Here is a 17,942-nt window from a genome sequence, read left to right as displayed (position 1 = left end):
TTGAGATTAGCCAGAGACAATCCACGATTCACGGCGAGCGACATTATGCGAGAAATATCGGCTGGAGATTCAGTTTCTGTGACCGTACGTACTATAAGAAATCGTCTGATTGATGGTGGACTTCGTCCTCGTCGCCCTGCTAAGAAACCACTTATTTCCAAGAAGAATCGGACAGCTAGAAAAAAATATGCGAAAGAACATCTTTCTTGGACTGCCGAAATGTGGGAAAAGGTAATTTGGAGCGACGAATCCAAGTTTTTACTGTTTGGAACAGATGGAATTACGTACTATACGACGCCCCGACAATGCTCGCTATGACCCCAAGTACCAGCTCCCTACAGTCAAGCACGGCGGCGGCTCCCTTATGGTATGGGGATGTTTCAGTGCAAGTGGCGTTGGTCCGTTACATCGAATAAACGGGATTATGACAAAGGAAGTATATGAAGAAATATTACAAGATGTTTTTCTTCCCTGGGCACGCCAAAATTTCGGCAGGGCGTTTATATTTCAACAAGATAATGACCCGAAACATTCATCGAATCTTGTTAAGCAGTGGTTCGAAAAACGTAGAGTGAGGAATTTGGAATGGCCCAGTCAAAGTCCGAACTTGAATCCGATAGGAAATCTATGCAAGGAGCTAGGACGTCGTGTGAGTGCAAGAAATATCAATGAAAGATTTGAGCAATTAAAGGAAGAATGGGAACGCATTCCAAATTCTTTCCTCGCAAAGCTGATTGCATCACTGCCCCGAAGATGCCAAGCTGTTCTTGATGCAAAGGGTTTCAGTACCAAGTACTAATCATATATTTTGATTTTCAGTCAAGAATCTGTTATTTTTGTTGTTTTTTTTTTGTTAATAAACCACTTTTACCTATACTCGCGTTTTAGTTATTTTAGGTACTTTTAAATAAATTTGTGCAAAACGAGTGTCTTTTATGATATCATATGAATGTAATATATGATTATACTCTCCATTTAAAGAGCTTTCATATGATAATAGTTAAGGTAGGTTTAGTCGATCACATATAGAAATATTTAATAAAAACACAAATATGATAGATTTTTTTATGTATACCAAATACACCACTTATTTCAATTGTGAGGCATCACTATGCTTAAAAATAACTCCGAAAAGATATTAAACATTTAGAAATCTCTACTAATAATAGCATACTACCCTAAGTATACTAACCTACTAAATATATTATATTTTGCTACAATGACTGGAACTTTAGTTTTTAAAATAATATTCTCTATGAGAATGTTGCCCGTAGGCGTAATGTTAAAAACTAGTTTTAAATTAAATCTCAAAACTGCACAAAATGCGTTGTTTAAATATTGCCAGGTCAGTTCAAGGTAAATCTGCATTTTATTTCGAATATGAGTGACATATTTTTACGACGTGGTATAAATAACTCAGGATTTAGGAAAATTGCCAATTTCTTGGCGCCACTACAACGTTACAAGATGTTACTCATAGGTATTCGTGTTATCTGTTACTATATAATTCAAAATTTATGTTTTCCGAAGTTACGAGTGCCCGAGATGTTAAATGTCACTTTTCATCACAACTATCAACAATAACAATTTTATATGCCGGACTTCAACAGGATATAAAGTAAATTTACCTACAAGATACGAGTAAAACCAATTTACTGTCTTGTCTATTTTAATGTGTGATATAACTATCAACAGATCATTTGGTTTTGTTAGGTAGGTAGTTACGCATTTGTATTCGAGAAATAACGTGTTCACACTAGGGCTTGCATGGATAATTAGGTACCTACTTTTAAGTCATGTGTGAGTAAGGAACGCCTTTATTACTCCATTACCTACATATTTTGCTAAGTACATAAAAATATAACTAATTTTGATATTAATCATCATCGGTGCACATCCGTGCCGGTCGTTAATCAATCTAAAAACATAAAAAATAACTACTTGCTAAAATTAAACTAATCACGTGAAAAAATTAGAGTAGAGTACCTATAACTGTCTTAAAGTTTCACTGAAAAGCCGTTATATTTTTCCCGTCACATCAGTGACCATCATCGACGAACAGGCGTAACATAAAGGCCTCAGAATGTTCGTGACCTGACTAACTTACACTCTTTTGGTAGCAAAGTGTAGATCCATCCATCATGCTCGCGCGCATAGCAACCGTCCTAGACCCGAGTCTAGAACCCGGGAAGTTCACTGGCTCACTATTGAGCACCCGAGCTTGACCGCGGTGCGGTGTAAGTGATAAGAGCTCGAGGGACAACTTACTTCATTAAGTATTCGGACAATAGCATCGCTTGCGCAGTAAACGCATGCGTGAACCACCATGACTACTTAGCCGGAACAGTTTTATTTTTATCTTTAGTTATTAATTTTAATCTTTACGTATAAAATACTCACTTTAGGTATCATTTATCTAATAGATTTATGTTCCTTTATGCATATATAGATGAAACGGTTTTCTATACTTCACTAAATTTAAAGTAAGTCACATTAATTGACAAATATCGTACTTGTAACGTTGTATTTCCCCGTGAGGAGTTTTACCTTCGGCGTACGATTTGCAACCCGTCAATGATATTTGGTCCGTTTCCTGGTCGTGCTATTATATTCAGGATAGCGTACATTTGTTCTAGAGAAACAATCGTCCATTAAGAACCGGGCCCGGCGTCGTTTTGTTCGTGGCCAGTGCATTAATCCCAAGTGCAGTAATGACCGGACACTCCCCTACTATCGCACTAGTAAATTGCGAGCTCGTTCCTAGAAGGCTGGCTACATCTCTATTGGAATCGCGACTCAATAATGGCTCATTGCGATGCACGATACGTCTGGCCGGCCGCGTCGCCCGGGGTGCATGCATGTGAATGAGAGCCGCTCCCTACCCGCGGTTCTCGAATGCATTTGCAACGTGCACTGCACCGTTGAGCGTCCGATGAAAAAGCGTTCGACTATTTGTGGTTGCAGTTTACGCTAGATGGATAATGAGTGGATTTTTTTATAGCAAGGGTCGTTATTAAAGAGTTCGACAAGTACCTACCTACTATTGAACCTATTTGCTTTGTTCTATCGTTTTTACAAAAAGTTTGCGGTTACGCGAAGTTGTCTATAAGAGCTCTTATATACCTATAAAGCTCCACGTGATTCTGATGAATTACTTACAAATGTCATGTGAATATACCTATAGACATTCAGACTACCAAGTTCCAACTGCCAATCCCCCTTTAGACAGAACTACTTAGTCATTTTGCACTAACATAAGCAGTCAAGAATTTAAATATAATCTCTCCTTTCTTCCTCTCTGATTCCATTTTAAATGTAGCCTGCAGCCTGTAGAATATGGCCATACCCTCTTCAAGTGCATCACAACATCAATATATCACAAACTATTTAGATTTTTATGTATTTAACGTTCGCCGCGGTAGTCCTCCTTCGTTTTATTAATATCCCATATAGAAAAAGACGGCAGCTGGAGTATCGCATGTCAGAATTGGCTACCAAGTGCTGCTGCCACGGTATAAGCTTATCAGTGCCACCGCCAGCCTGCAGCTAACAACCTAATTGCAGTAATGCTACAAAATTATAGACCAGAAACCAAGCGAGCCCACTATGTGTTTAGTGATAATGACCACTCCGACACTTCGTGTTTTGTGTAAATACGTTACGCCTTAGGCTGTTATTACGGCTGGATGACAACTGAGACCACTTCAACCGTGCAAAATCGATAACGACCACTTGCATATACATTATGAGTAACTGTATATACACTGGGTACTTTGTATAGATGTTCGTAGACTGCAAAATAAACATGGAAACAGCGAGTTTGACCACCTACACATTTCCTAGACTTGCTGTATCATGTACCTATACTGAAGAACGTGATAAAATATTGCAAGTTTCAATTAATTGGCCGTACGATCGCATAAACTGCAATTTTATGGATCCTGATTGTAAATGAATTTCTTTACATTAATAAGACTTGCTTGCATTTGCATCGGACTGTATCAGAATGTAAATGATGATTAAGAAGTTGAAAAACCGACCAGGTCCGGTACATATGATAAGAAATAATATTATCGTGGCTAAAATTAAGAATTGGTCATAATGGTTTGAAATAAACGTTATTTCGGTCATATAAGCTTTGATACTACATTGCTACAACACACTCTTTATACTTAAAATAATATCCTCATACTAAAAGTAAACATATCATCGTCAGTACTTAAGCTTCGAGAGTCATTGAGACATGCTTTACGACTTGATGCTGGTACTTTTCCTAACGCTGATCTAAACGCACGTAATTTTTTCATTATTTTATTGCAAATCATTTTAAAATTTGCAGGCATAACGTCAGAAAATCCATCAGTAAAGTTTCTTTATTGTACTTATATTAAAATATAACGCAACATATGATGTGAAATGTTTTATGAATTAAGCACTCTACATAGCCAAACGTTTTTTTTTTTTTTTTATCATTTATTTACATACAATATATATACAGTGGTACTACTAAACTAAATTAATAACTAGCTTAAATCTAAAATAGGCCCTTGAGGCATTGTACCAAGGATGCTGGCGGCATTTCCTCGCTGTATCGCAATGCTGATACGTTGTGCGAGGTAGCCGCCAGCTCTTCGGTCACCAGTTACGTCAACCAGACGCTTCGCGATTTCTGCGAACAACTTATGCGCGCTGGGACCCCATGGACCTAGAGTTTCAACTCCAAATGGTACAAAATGGTACTCTCTACCGAGGCTTATATTTGTTACGTTTTAGAATTTCGGCGCTTTCCGCCGCTCCGCCCGCTTTTACAGTAGTCCGTTGGAGGTGGGACGGTGCCAGTGTGTCTACGCAGGTAGCATCCCACACTAACATCCGTCCCAAGCTCCAAGGAACTAAGGACACTCCATCGGGCCTCTTGCCATCATCTCTGATAATGCCAGTCGGCTCAAGAAGAGCAGGCACATTGATGGTGGCAAGAGACCGACGGACTATGTCATTAAGCGACGCATGTCTCGAAAAACGGCCTGCACTTTTTTGACAAGATAATCCGTGGTGTCCCAGTCGGTCCACGTCCGTGCCACAAGAGCATATGTGTGGCGTACACACCGAAACCCCGAGTCGCAAACCAGTCGCCAGTCTAAGGGAGGCCGGATCCAAGAAAGTACCAGTATTGGGCGAAGGATGGATTTTTATTAGTTAATTACCTATTGGAATAACCAATATAATAAAGTTTCTTTGTTGAACTGATTCCTGAACTACTTTTCTTTCAACAGTCAACTAATTCTCATCGGGACAATTCTAGCATTTCTAACAAACCGAAACACAATGAGGTTGCAATCATATATGTATGTAGTTCCTATGGCCAACTCCGGTCCATCCAATCATCAGATCTGATGTTTTAGCTCAATCAATAGCCGAACGTTTTTAATTTTTTATTAGTTAATTACCTATTGGAATAATCAATATAATAAAGTTTCTTTGTTGAACTGATTCCTGAATTACTTTTCTTTCAACAGTCAACTAATTCTCATCGGGACAATTCTAGCATTTCTAACAAACCGAAACACAATGAGGTTGCAATCATATATGTAGTTCCTATGGGTCCGGTCCATCCAATCATCAGATCTGATGTTTTAGCTCAATCGAATAATGGGGATTAAGCCTGATTTGGCTAGCAAAATTTGACCCGAACTTATAGTCCGACATAAAATAGTAGAAATTAAATAAAATGGAACTATAAAAATTCCATACTAAATTGTTGCCATGTTTAAGTATTTTACGTCAAAAATGTGACAGGGGGCCGATTTTTGAAATTCGACCACTCGATTTCGTGTATTTCGTTATATAATATCTGAACTACTAGGCATTTAAATTATACTAATAGAATTGAAATCGAGTGGTCAATACCAATAGATTCCAAATTTCGATAGTCCGTATTTCAAAAATTAGCATTTCACCGTTTTCCACCGATTTTCGAGTGACGAAATCGAGCGATCGAAATTCAAAAATCGCCCCCCAGTTACGTAGGAAGTGGCGCCCTCAATAATTTTATACAATTTCTTCACACGTAAGTACATTGCTGCAAGTTAAATAAAAGCTTGAAAATAAACTGAAGAGAGGATGCAGTCTGCGAAGGAGAAGCAAATATGTCAGTAGCTTCTGGATGTCACCTGTGAGAGTGCAGATTGAGTGCAATTACCTACAGAGAGACCCGGCCCGCACCCGCGCCCGGTCTGCTACCTTGCCGTTATGTGAATACAATGTTAAATACTTTAAATTGACCATTGACGGGACACACACTTAGGGTCGGTTGCACCAAACCCTCTGTCACCATTAAAGCCTTCGTTAAATTTTATTTTATGGGAAGTTTCATAGATCTCTGCTGCGTGACGTTGATCAGTCTGTTAACTGTGGTTGGTTGGCAACTCGCCCTTAAAGTTGTAGGTATCTTTTTTTTAATAGCCCGTTATAGTGTCCCACTGCTGGACAAAAGCATCTCTCTTTCATTTCCACGACTCCCGTTGTTGAGCTTTTTCCGGCCAGTTATTAATGAAGGTGTCTAGGTGTAGATATCTATGTAAAAAAAAATGTGAGGTTTCGTCACATTTTTTTGCTAATCGTGGTTTACCTTGATTAATTTAATGATATGTTTAAGTTTACCTATTGATAACTTTTCGCTTTGTAAATTCGCTAAATCTGCCGAAAGATCTGAACTGAAATTGTGTCAATAACCCGTCAGTGCAGCAGTAAAATCGTGACATCTTGTGAATTGCACGCTGTGTCCTTAGGCTACAGTGTTTGCATAACTACTCTTTTTGGTCCCTCTCCACCCTCGTTGGTCACACCTTACATTTTTTCTAAGCTAGTAGATAGCTGTTTGCGTTACTTCAGACAATATTTTACTAATTTTAGATTTCTTCTACATTAGAGACCTCAGAGTAGGTACATAGCCTATTGAACCCTTTTGTATATAACAGGCAGTCTCAACGCGTCCGTGGTGCGTCTGACCCAGACGTCCCCATTCCATAACATGAATAATAGCACGATAACATCACCGCTCGGCCGAACGTTTCATTGCGTTTTACGAGCGGTAGGCTCGCCACAGACAGCCGTTAAACTTTTCATACATTAACTCTTGCGCTTGTAGGTCTATACATTTTTATAATATTAAAAACAAAAGACGAAGTGCTCATTGCTTTAACTGCCCAGGGCCACACAATGAATGTACTAAACGTCCTCAGAGATTATTAATCACGTTTAAAGTAGCCCGATATTTACATCACATTTTCAGCAGGTAGCAAAATATTTTTCAGTTTTTAGGGCTTTTAAATTACCTACATAATTTGGGTAAGTTGTTAAGCATAGTTTGATTCTCTTGCGACAATCGGGCGAAAGTCATGTATTGTATGTAAGTAATGAATATCAATTGGCTAATTTGAAGAACAGGTAGGATATGTATTGGCTGTTTCTGAAGCGTGTCCGCGGGATGAAGCATTTCAAAAAAAAATTTTGTTAGAGGTACCACTGACAATTCTGTATTGAACAATTCTTATAATCTTAGCTAAGATGTAAAAGCGCCGGCGCTGCATCGCAGTTTCGTCTAGACTGGCCGCTCTATAAACCGATACAATCGGGTGGGAAAAGCGAATACTGCCCAGACGGCGCTGATTTCTACTCCGTTATTATGTTACATCAGTGGGCGGCGCAGACCTTTTAACTAGTTTCAGCGGATGTAAGGAACGAGTAGCGAACAACACGCCAGACTAGGTTTAATCGGCCTTTAAAAGGTACCTAACACTAGTGGAGAGATATAAATTCAAAAAATGTAGGTACTGTTTTCACGTGACAAAGTAATTTTGTGATTTGTATTCCAAATTCCAATCGTTGCTTTCCCACTTAGGTGCTGTAAGTACCTATAATAGTCATTAGTCAAGTAATCATTGTGCTTATCCTATCTACCTATAAACAAAGTTCGTAATCGAACATAACCTATAAAAAATGTATAGGTATAGAATGGAATACTGTACTAGTCTTGTGTACCTATAGAGATATTACGCCAACATATCGACGTAAAACTATATCCCTTTGAGAGAAAAAGCCCGCAGCGACGTGCTGTTTTATGGAAAATAATTAATCCGCTTCGGAGCTTCGATAGACCATTGTGTCAGATAAAAACTGCAGCTTCGGAAATTCAATATTCTCTATGAAATTCTAGTTCAGAGTTCTGGTTATTCATTTATTGAACCGGATTGTGTTACGGTTTGTAAAATAATATATTTTCATTTTAGTAATACGGGGGAAGTATGGTGGATGTAGTGAATATTTCCGATATTTATGATAACAATGAACAAGCTAAGTAGAATAATCAAATATGAATATGGCATGTATAAGATAGGTAACTTAGAATCGTTTAACGCTCAATGTAGGTAGGTACTTAACTTATTACACTTATACTTACTTCAGGTCTTTACCCTCAGTGTAAAGCTTTTTGTTAGATATTTAAATAAGTACTTTAAGTAGATATTTAGTTTTCATATATATATTTCACACTGAGTGATTTATATCTGTTTCTCTCTCTCCTTATCTATCTTTATTCCGGTTGCGACCACTTCGGAGCCTAGGCCCAGGATCCAGTCCGACTGTTTTTCGTCCACTTTGCACGATTTTATCTCATTTGTTTAAGAGTTAAGTACCTATCTCTTTTAATTTCTACGTCTTGTTTTAGTGGGTAGCTGCGACGGCGTCCGCTGCGGCGGCGACAAGCGCTGCGTGCTGGACGCCGAGCTCGGCGCACATTGCGTGCGCTGCGGCGCGTGCAGCGTGGCCGGCGCGCCCGTGTGCGCTGTCGACGGCCGCACCTACGCCGGCGCCTGCGCGTTGCGGCGCGCGGCGTGCGAGCGCGGGAAGGCGCTGCCGCTGGCTTATAAAGGCTCTTGCAAAGGTAAATTGTAGAGGTGTATGTATGTGTATGTACTCTTAACCATGGTAGATCCTGCGGTGCGCGCTGCATAAGAATAGTGTTGCGACCGCAGCCGATGATGGTTTGTACGCTGCGGCTTCAACGCTGCACGAGGCCTCTACACAAAGTGAAAAAGGCGTTTGACATTGGCCATTCAAGGGCTCTTATTCTAAAGATAGTGCATGAAATTTTAGTAGACCTTTTTAATTTTATGTATAAATATTATATTAGGTATTCTAGGTGCATTACACATAAATACTTACTTACTTTCAAGAGCGGATATCTCAAAAACTATTCAAGATATCGAGAAACTTGACAAAATGAAACTTGTAACAAATTAAAGTAACTTTCATTGTGTATAAGTGGCCATGTCGCTAAGCTGCATAGCTTCCCAGATATAATCGAAAAACCATAAAAATGGGACCTTCAAACTCCCCCCCGGCTCAAGGGCTACGGCCGGGGACTTTTGATATGTTCACCTCCTAACGAGTCCAAACAAAGTTGCGGAGTCAAAAATTGTGTTCCTTTTTTTGAGCATTCGTTGCCTGACCTATTATAGAAGACCTATAATAATATATTATCAAATTAATGCAGGAATAGTTCATGAACATGTTTCTTTTACAGCGAACGCAACCTGCTCCACAATATCGTGCAACGCCGGTCAACGATGCGTCGCGGGCGGCGCGAGTGGCGCGCGGTGCGTGTCGTGCGGTTCGTGTGGAGGAGGCTTACGGCGAGAGCTGTGCGGGACGGACTCACGGACTTACCCCTCGTGGTGCCGCCTCCAGCGGGCGGCCTGCCACGCCGGGCAAGTCGTCGATCCGTTGCATCCTGGGCCTTGCAAAGGTAGGTTGCAAGTGAAGATTTGAAACGGACAACTCTCGGGCCAATTGCAGTGCCTCGAGCGCCAGGGAATACACACTGACGCCGTCCGTTAAAAAATAATTTGCTATTTTGTGCACACTTAAAGTACCTACTTAGGTCCTCCGGGGGTCTTGACAAAAAGCTTATATGCTCCAGCTTGTCTTACGGGCAGCGATCTTAGGCAGACATGCTTCATTCTATTGTTAAACATATTAATTAACATTATTTATTATTATTTCCAGGGAGCAAAAACATAACGGACAATAGAGTGACCGAAGAGCGAAGCGGAGGTGTCAGCAAGCGCGTGCTATAGTCACAGTCATTTTGTATACTTGCTGCTTCGGTTTAACCTACGTTTTGTGTTAATGTCCGAGTCTTTTAAGTTAATGGTCGAAGCCCAAGAAACGAACTTTTACGACTGAATTTTACTGTATAAGGCTTTCTTGACAAAGGGACACCTTAGAACTATGTCCAAATAGTAAGATTTCTGGTAAAAAGTTAGTTTGACATAGCTCTATAGGTTCAAGACACCATTTAGTTCCGATTTGATGAAATGGAGGCAAATACCGTGTCAATGAGAGGAGTTTCGTTACTGGCTGCAAACATACGGACATTAACTTTAGAATGTAGGATTTTAATGGCACATTTTAGTAGTGTTTTGAACTGATTTCTGTCTACCTAGTAGTCGGGTTGATTACTAGATTCGAATGAGATAAGCATGGTATGATAAGGAAGGACGCAGAACTTACTGTTTGGTCCATAGGACGAGTCAATTTTATTAGTATTAACCAAATTCAAAAAACGTAGATACTTGTAGCATTAGATAATTTTTATCGAACGATTCATATTTCGATCTATGTAGATAAATAATTCTATAGTTTTAATTAACACTTACATAATTAAATTTGAGCACCAAATCGTACTTAATATTTAGTCAGAAAATAAATATACTTAGAAGTGTAGTTAGCACAAAATTTGGAATCTTACTGTACTAGTAGAAACTCTCTAGTTAAATTGGAATTTTCTTCGTCGATACGACGTAGCCGCTAGGGTAACTTAAAATAATACTTTCATCGGACTGACAATTGTTCATAAAATTTTATTAACTAAGACTTGATATTTTACTTGACGAGAACGTGGTTTTGACGCTTATGCAATATTTATTATTAAGTTATGAAATATTAAGTTTTAGTGCAATAATTTTCATTGAAAATGGTATGATATTCATGTGTGTAAATTTTTGTTTTTTAGAAATGAGTCAAACTGTCGTGGCTACGGTAAAAATGCAATTTGGGCATGTTTAGAGTGTTAAATCGTTTTCAGTATTATATGTATTTAAGATTTTTAGAATATTCTTATTTTCGAAACATTTTATAAATTGGATGTTAGGTGATTTTAATAGACTGTAGATAGAAAGTAATTTATTGTTACTTTTAAATTATTTCTAAAAGTTTCCAGCACGTTTTATCTTGTTAGAGTATTCGTATTTCTCGACGGAGTCAAAGCGATGTGTGATGTCAGTTTTAGTGGATTGACTCTCTTGGCGTCCTGCTTAGCTTTAATAAGTAACTCGGTTTCTAAAAACGCGAGTCAACTAGTCCACATTCTATCCCCAGCTTGATTGCGCCACTATTTTTAGCTTTAAACCTGTATTTATTAAATTTGAATTACCTAATTTTAACACGCCTATTATTCGTCCTATTAAAATGGTGTATAATTTGGTTGCAAGTCCCTAGACAGGCCAAGATTGAGATACTACACATTATATGCTAGATAGAGTAATTTGTCACTTGTATCGGTGGTGTAGTGTGTAAGCTTTTAATAGTTTTTTTTAGTAAGGCACGATTTTGTACAGTCGAAAGTTTTGATTTATGACCCGTTTTCTACCTTGTCACAGTGACAATAGTATGAGGTCTCTAGCGACTTTCATATTGATTGTCACTGTGACAAGGTACGAAATGGGTCATAAATTAATACTTTGCGTTAACTGCCCACTTACATCTCGATTGTCACTGTGACAAGGTACGAAATGGGTTATAAATTAATACTTTGCGTTAAACTTTCATATTGATTGCCACTGTGACAAGCTACGAAATGCATAAATTAATACTTTCGACCGTACTTGGCACCTCTATAATATAGACTTTTAGAAAACTGTAATAAAATTCATTATAACTACTACCTATATGGTGTTTCAAATTCGTGTCATACTTTGTGCGGGCAAATGATGGTACTTAGATTTAGAATGTGGACGTAACTAATACATAATATATGACTTAGCTCTTGTCAATTACTTCCTAGTGCTAAACAAGTTGTTAACTGCACCTGATATAATAATACTTACTTGTTGTAGTTACTCATTGCGAACATTAGATGATGTATAATATATTTGTCCTTGTTGATTACTTTTCTTGGTCTTCATAAATATTTTACATGGAGCATTGGACTTTTCATTTATCCTTTATTTTATTATAATATTTAAGATTTAAAGATATTTTGATAGTGGCAATGGGCAGGCCACATTGCACGCAGAGATGGCCGATGGGGTCGAAAAGTGCTCGAGTGGAGACCACGGACTAGCAAGCGCAGCGTAGGACGTCCACCCACAAGATGGACAGACGATCTTGTTAAGGTCGCCGGAAGACGCTGGATGCGGGTCGCTTCCAACCGGCACGTATGGAGGTCCAAGGGGGAGGCCTATGTTCAGCAGTGGACGTCTTATGGCTGAGATGATGATGATGATGATGAAAGATATTTTGACCGGACCAAGATTGCGATCCTGTACCATCGCCAAGCGGTGGACCTTATGCCTTTTGTATAAGGTCCACCGATGGACAGTTAAGTGATGCTGTTTATACACCCGTCTGTTACGGCTTTTATAATCAAGGTAGAAGCAGGCGTGGCTCACTCCGCGATTTCGTCGCTTTGAAACAGGAGCTACAAGTACATCCGTTCCACACCAATTTTGGTGGCTAGCCATAAGCCGCGCGTGGCGCTGTCGCCACCTAGCGGTCATATCTGTCCTGATCGTAACAGACGCGTTTTGTTAGAGAGTGAGTTTTTGTACCTTACTATTATTTATTCTGTGGCGGAAGGAGCATTTTAAATGAAAAGAGGAGTTTACTAGACCATTTTATTTTATTTCCAAGTAAAAAACCTGTCAAATACAAACATTTGTTAGGTAATTTTTATGAAGAAAACTCCGTTGACTTATTATTTCTTATTGTAAGTATGTCAAATCACTTCTTGGTTTATAGCTGTCTGGACTAGAATGCAGATTACATACACAGACACGATATAATTTCACGGAGTTTCGCCATAGTAACCTCGAGTATAAATTATCGCAAAAATTAAATCCCTTTGTCAATAAATTCTTAACCCTGTCACAAAGCACATATAATATAAATGGTCTTTGACAGAATCAGGAGTCGAATTTTTGCCGAATTTATACAAACTCGAATAACTTACGATTATGTGCGTATATATCGATCAACATTAAGTCTATCAAATGACAGTAATGGTTCGGTATTTGTTAACGGACACAATTAAGTACAACTATTAAGAAACGAATATAAAGAAAAAAAAAAAAAAAACCTCGCTGTCATATAAAATTGTACAATAATAACACTAAAAAGATCTATAAATGCAAACTCTAAATGAGTACAGTAGAAAAAAATACATCCAAAGGAAAGTTATTTTATATAGCTCATTTCGTTCATAGTCTATATCGTTTACACATTTGTTAACCTTATACCCTATGGTAATAATTAGACAAGTACAAAATGATATTTTATCCTTAAAAATATCTATTCGTAGCCTAGGATTAAAGTCGATTGTATATTTTTATTAATACATAAACGTTAATTGTAATTAACAGTTGCCGCCGCAAAGGACTTCGTTCCGGCGGCGAAGTTAGGATTCGATTCGAACTAGCCCGACACTACAGTCAATATCATAAATATGTATACAGTTTTACACCTTATTACAACGGTATAAGGCTACAAATTGTATACATTTTATGACAGTTATCTACTGCAGGTACGCGCCTCACACCCCATATCACGACGTCGCATGCACACACTACTTACATAATTTTGTTACAAAATATCGTGTATGGAAGAACTACGCTAAAGGCTAACATGTTACATTACAGTTGTCGATATGTTTTACTTTAAATGTCACATGTTCGAAATGGCACGCTTCAAGCCGAACCTCACTACTGATGCGGTGCGTATGTTACATAGTATACTTCATGTGACGCATACAGAAGTCCCATCTCATGTCTAGGCAACAAAATGTAAGAGCAAATAGACTTATAAAATGACTTCGCGTCGAAATTACTAGAAAACATTCAAAATGGAACCTTATTATGTAAGTATTTAGGTTTACAATCACCTAATAGGTTAGCACTCACAAATCGTTGCACTAGACGCGATATCATTAGTGACAGAGCTCCTCCTACGCTAAGAGCTAACAACGTCATCTACTTCAACAATAATAACACTTAATTATTGTTTCGCGAAGTCACCAAATATGTATAAAAACCTCACAATTCTATTTCGCGACTTAAATTACGACGAAGAAATTCGCGGCCACTAAACGTTAACGGTGCAATTCCTTGTTTCGACGATACGAGGCTAACCCTACTTATCAATAATTTTGTAATAAATGCATTTCGTCCACAACTACAGGTTGATTCACGAAAGCTGGCACGAATTGAATGAACGAAACTTTCATTGTACGAGTTGTATCAGTGACACCTGTATATATTCACTCATTCATTCGTGCCAGCTCTTGTGAATCGACCTGAACATCGCGATCGCGTCGAAGGGCGAAAGAAATAAATAGGAAAGAAAAATTTGGATATCGTCGACTAGTAAAGCTGATTCCGAACGAAAATGTTAGTCCTAGCGATGAACTCGGGATCGAGAAAGACGAAAGGCGAGTTAAGGCGGGACGTACGGGGGAGGCTTCCTGTAGGTGGGCGTGGCCTTGGGCCTCGGGGGGGTGCGGGAGGCGGCGAAGGGCGGCGGCGGGCGGTAGGGCGCGTCGTCGCCGCGGTAGTCGGGCGCGGGCGGGAGCAGCGGGGGCTTCTCCTCGCGCATGATGACGGGGCTCTTGTGCACGGGCTCCGCGTCGCCGCGCTCGTCCAGCTCGTCCTGGAAGATCACCGGGATGCCCTTCGAGCGGAACGCCTGGCGCTCCTCCTCGTCGCCGACGCTCATTTTTCCTGGAATTTCAAGTTTCAATTTAGGTGCTGCCGTACTATTTTTTTTGCTCTATGTTTTAAGAACAGTGTTCCCTTAATCCTGACTTATGTAAAAATAATTTAAGCCATTTTAAATCCGAGATGCATTTCTTTGTTTTGTGCGATGCTCTTTTCAAACAAAAGATTAACGTAACAACGTTATTACATTATTGACTTCAAATGCAAATGGGTAGAATGTTTTTTGGCACTCCTCGTGGTAAAAAAGAAAATGATCTCTAAATGTCCTTATGCCTATAAACTTCGTATTACAATGATAGGAATGATGGAAACGACTGCTAGTGCTTTCATACGGCAATATATTGTATTAAATGTAATATATCCTAATCAAACGTGAAAATCGAACTAACAACTACAGCTTGGAATTATTCGTGCTAAATATACAATCTGCAATAAATAGTTTTTTGCAGTCTATAGTGTGAAAACACTTTCAACATAGTAATAGCTTACATTTTGTAATAATGATGTGCTTTACATAATAATAGCCAATTACGAAAACGTCAATTAAAGTTTAATCGCGTGCTATCAGTTATCTCAGTGACTTAGAAAGTGTACGCTTGTATAATGGGGTGTAAGTAATTACCTACTTTCGCGAGTGAATCAAGCGATATAAAAGCGTATTATCACCTGGGGGACGGGTTCATCATTGCCACCTAAATTGATCGAAATAGATATTTAACAACGTAACCACACCCATTATAGCTTCAATTTTTTTAGGCCAATTCTAAAATTTTCTAGTATATTGTTCTTGAAGTTATTTTAGGTCATTAACCTTTTCGACGCCGTGTCAAACACAAAAGCTGTCACTCAGACGCCACGTCACCGAAGTGTCAAAACTGAAATTGAACTTTATGCATATTATGCACGTAGTTCTATGTTGCTCTGTGGCCTGTGCCCGATTAATCGGTCTTTGGCGTTGAACCTGCGGTGCGGATATATCGGTCATTGGCGTCCAAAAGGTTAAAAGTTTTATCATGTTTTCGTTTTTCCATACAAAAATAAAAGCTTGTGAAAATGGTACCATATGGCACCGTTAGTCTATAATGGGTTAACATTAGTGTGTTATTTCGTACATACGGTTATCAAACTAACACACTTTATCGATTAAGGTTAACGAACTCGTATTGCCACACCGAGTGATCTGCCGTGTGAACGGGCTTCTAATTCATAAAGATTCTCGATACTTATTTACTTATCATATAATTACCGGGCAATCACTACTGAAATACTTTTATTTATTATCTATCGAACCCTGCGTGTCAAATATTTTGATTTCAATGACTACATTCAACGTTAATTATATTATAAATAATATAGAAGCACGTACCGGTTCGTCGCCTCCTATAGAGCACGCAGGCGATGATGCCGGCCACGAGCAGCATGCAGACGATAACGACGGCGGGGATGACGAAGGTGACCAGGTACTCCGTGTAGCCGGCCTCGGCCGCCGCACCAGGCTTGCCGGCGTGCAGGGTCGGCGACCCGCCCGGCGGCGGCGGCGGCGGCTTGACGATCTTCGTGTTCTGGTCGCCGCACAACCCTAGCGGGATGAGGGTTATCGACATGACCTTCTCCTTGTCGAACACGGTGTCGACGATGTCTTTTAGAGCGCCGTCGTCGGCGATAATCATTTTGCGGAGCGTCTCGATTTTGTCTTTTGGACAGCTATCCATTGGTAAGCTGGTGTTGTACCTGAGGATACAAAATACAATGTTATTTTTTGCTAAAACTAATTACATACCCTATTACGTTACGTAGGTGTCGAATTCAATGCGAATTATTTAAATTGTAGATTACGTTTTTAGATCATTATCAGTCGGTAAAACCTGGCCAATATCGAAACTTCATTAAATAGTTCAGACGGAAATTTAGGATCGAATTACCAACCATGATTGACTTGACAAAACAAAACGACTACTGAAAAAGTTATCGTATCTGACGATACATTTTCCGCTCATGTTTCTTAGAAACTGTATACAAATGTAACGGACTTTTAACCCTTTAATGCTCAAAAAAATTTTTCAAATGTTTTCTGCTTTTAAGCACATAAATGAGTTCTTAGGGGTAATATAAAGTACAGAAAAATAATAAAAAAAATATTTTGTATATGATCTTCTAGAAAACATATGTTAAGAATACTCAACATTGCCCAACTTTCACAATATCACCATTGGCAACCAATGTTGAGTACTCTCAACATTGCGCATGATTTAGAGATAATGAAGAAATAAAAAAATTATAGTTTTTAATAAAAAGTTTCTATTGAGCGTCATGAAAAGAGTAGAAACCATTTGTTTTTGCTACTAGGCGAGACATAATATCAATTTTGAATATGTTCGTATATCCTATTTTGCAATACGTTCAAGGTGTACACTGATTTTATATACTGAACTACAAGATGTGGAGGTCTTGGAACTTGAAGCTTCTAAAAAAAACAGGGCCCAGCCCTGTTTTTAGGTTTCCATACCCAAAGGGTAAAAACGGAACCCTATTACTAAGACTCCACCATAGTCTGTCACCAGGCTGAATCACATGAAAGTCATGAACCGTGGTAGCTACAGCTACACAGTTGAAAATTTCGCAGATGATGTATTTCTGTTGCCGCTGTAACAACAAATACTAAAAAGTACGGAACCCTCGGTGGGCGAGTCTGCCTCGCACTTTTCTCGTTTCTTTTTAGCAGCTCCATTGCTAGTTGTGTTGTAGTCTTAATTTATTCAGTAGCATAGTCTTGTCAGTAGCTCCTGCTTGTCGCCGATACAACAACCAGACATTATTTAGGTACTTTTATCTATAAAATCTGGATATCCAAAGAAGTTCGTAAAGCTCATTCGCCAATTCCACGATGGTATG

General features: G+C 39.0%; 2 protein-coding genes across 2 annotated transcripts in view; one reads left to right on the top strand and one right to left on the bottom strand.

Moving 5' to 3' along the window:
- The window catches only part of LOC134798172 (follistatin), a 34,686-nt gene extending 22,424 nt beyond the window's left edge, over positions 1–12,262 (top strand). The window contains exons 4-6 of the mRNA XM_063770517.1: positions 8,726–8,941; positions 9,584–9,805; positions 10,066–12,262. Of these exons, the coding sequence (XP_063626587.1) occupies positions 8,726–8,941; positions 9,584–9,805; positions 10,066–10,136 (509 nt within the window). The 3' untranslated portion in view covers positions 10,137–12,262. The remainder of the gene's footprint in view (positions 1–8,725; positions 8,942–9,583; positions 9,806–10,065) is intronic.
- A 680-nt stretch (positions 12,263–12,942) lies between these two features.
- The window catches only part of LOC134798210 (dystroglycan 1), an 83,373-nt gene continuing 78,373 nt past the window's right edge, over positions 12,943–17,942 (bottom strand). The window contains exons 20-21 of the mRNA XM_063770575.1: positions 16,417–16,781; positions 12,943–15,053 (exon numbers count right to left, since the gene is read on the bottom strand). Of these exons, the coding sequence (XP_063626645.1) occupies positions 14,770–15,053; positions 16,417–16,781 (649 nt within the window). The 3' untranslated portion in view covers positions 12,943–14,769. The remainder of the gene's footprint in view (positions 15,054–16,416; positions 16,782–17,942) is intronic.

This window comes from Cydia splendana, chromosome 16 (genome assembly GCF_910591565.1).
Source record: "Cydia splendana chromosome 16, ilCydSple1.2, whole genome shotgun sequence".
Taxonomy (NCBI): domain Eukaryota; kingdom Metazoa; phylum Arthropoda; class Insecta; order Lepidoptera; family Tortricidae; genus Cydia; species Cydia splendana.
This window is presented reverse-complemented; position numbering and strand designations above follow the sequence as displayed.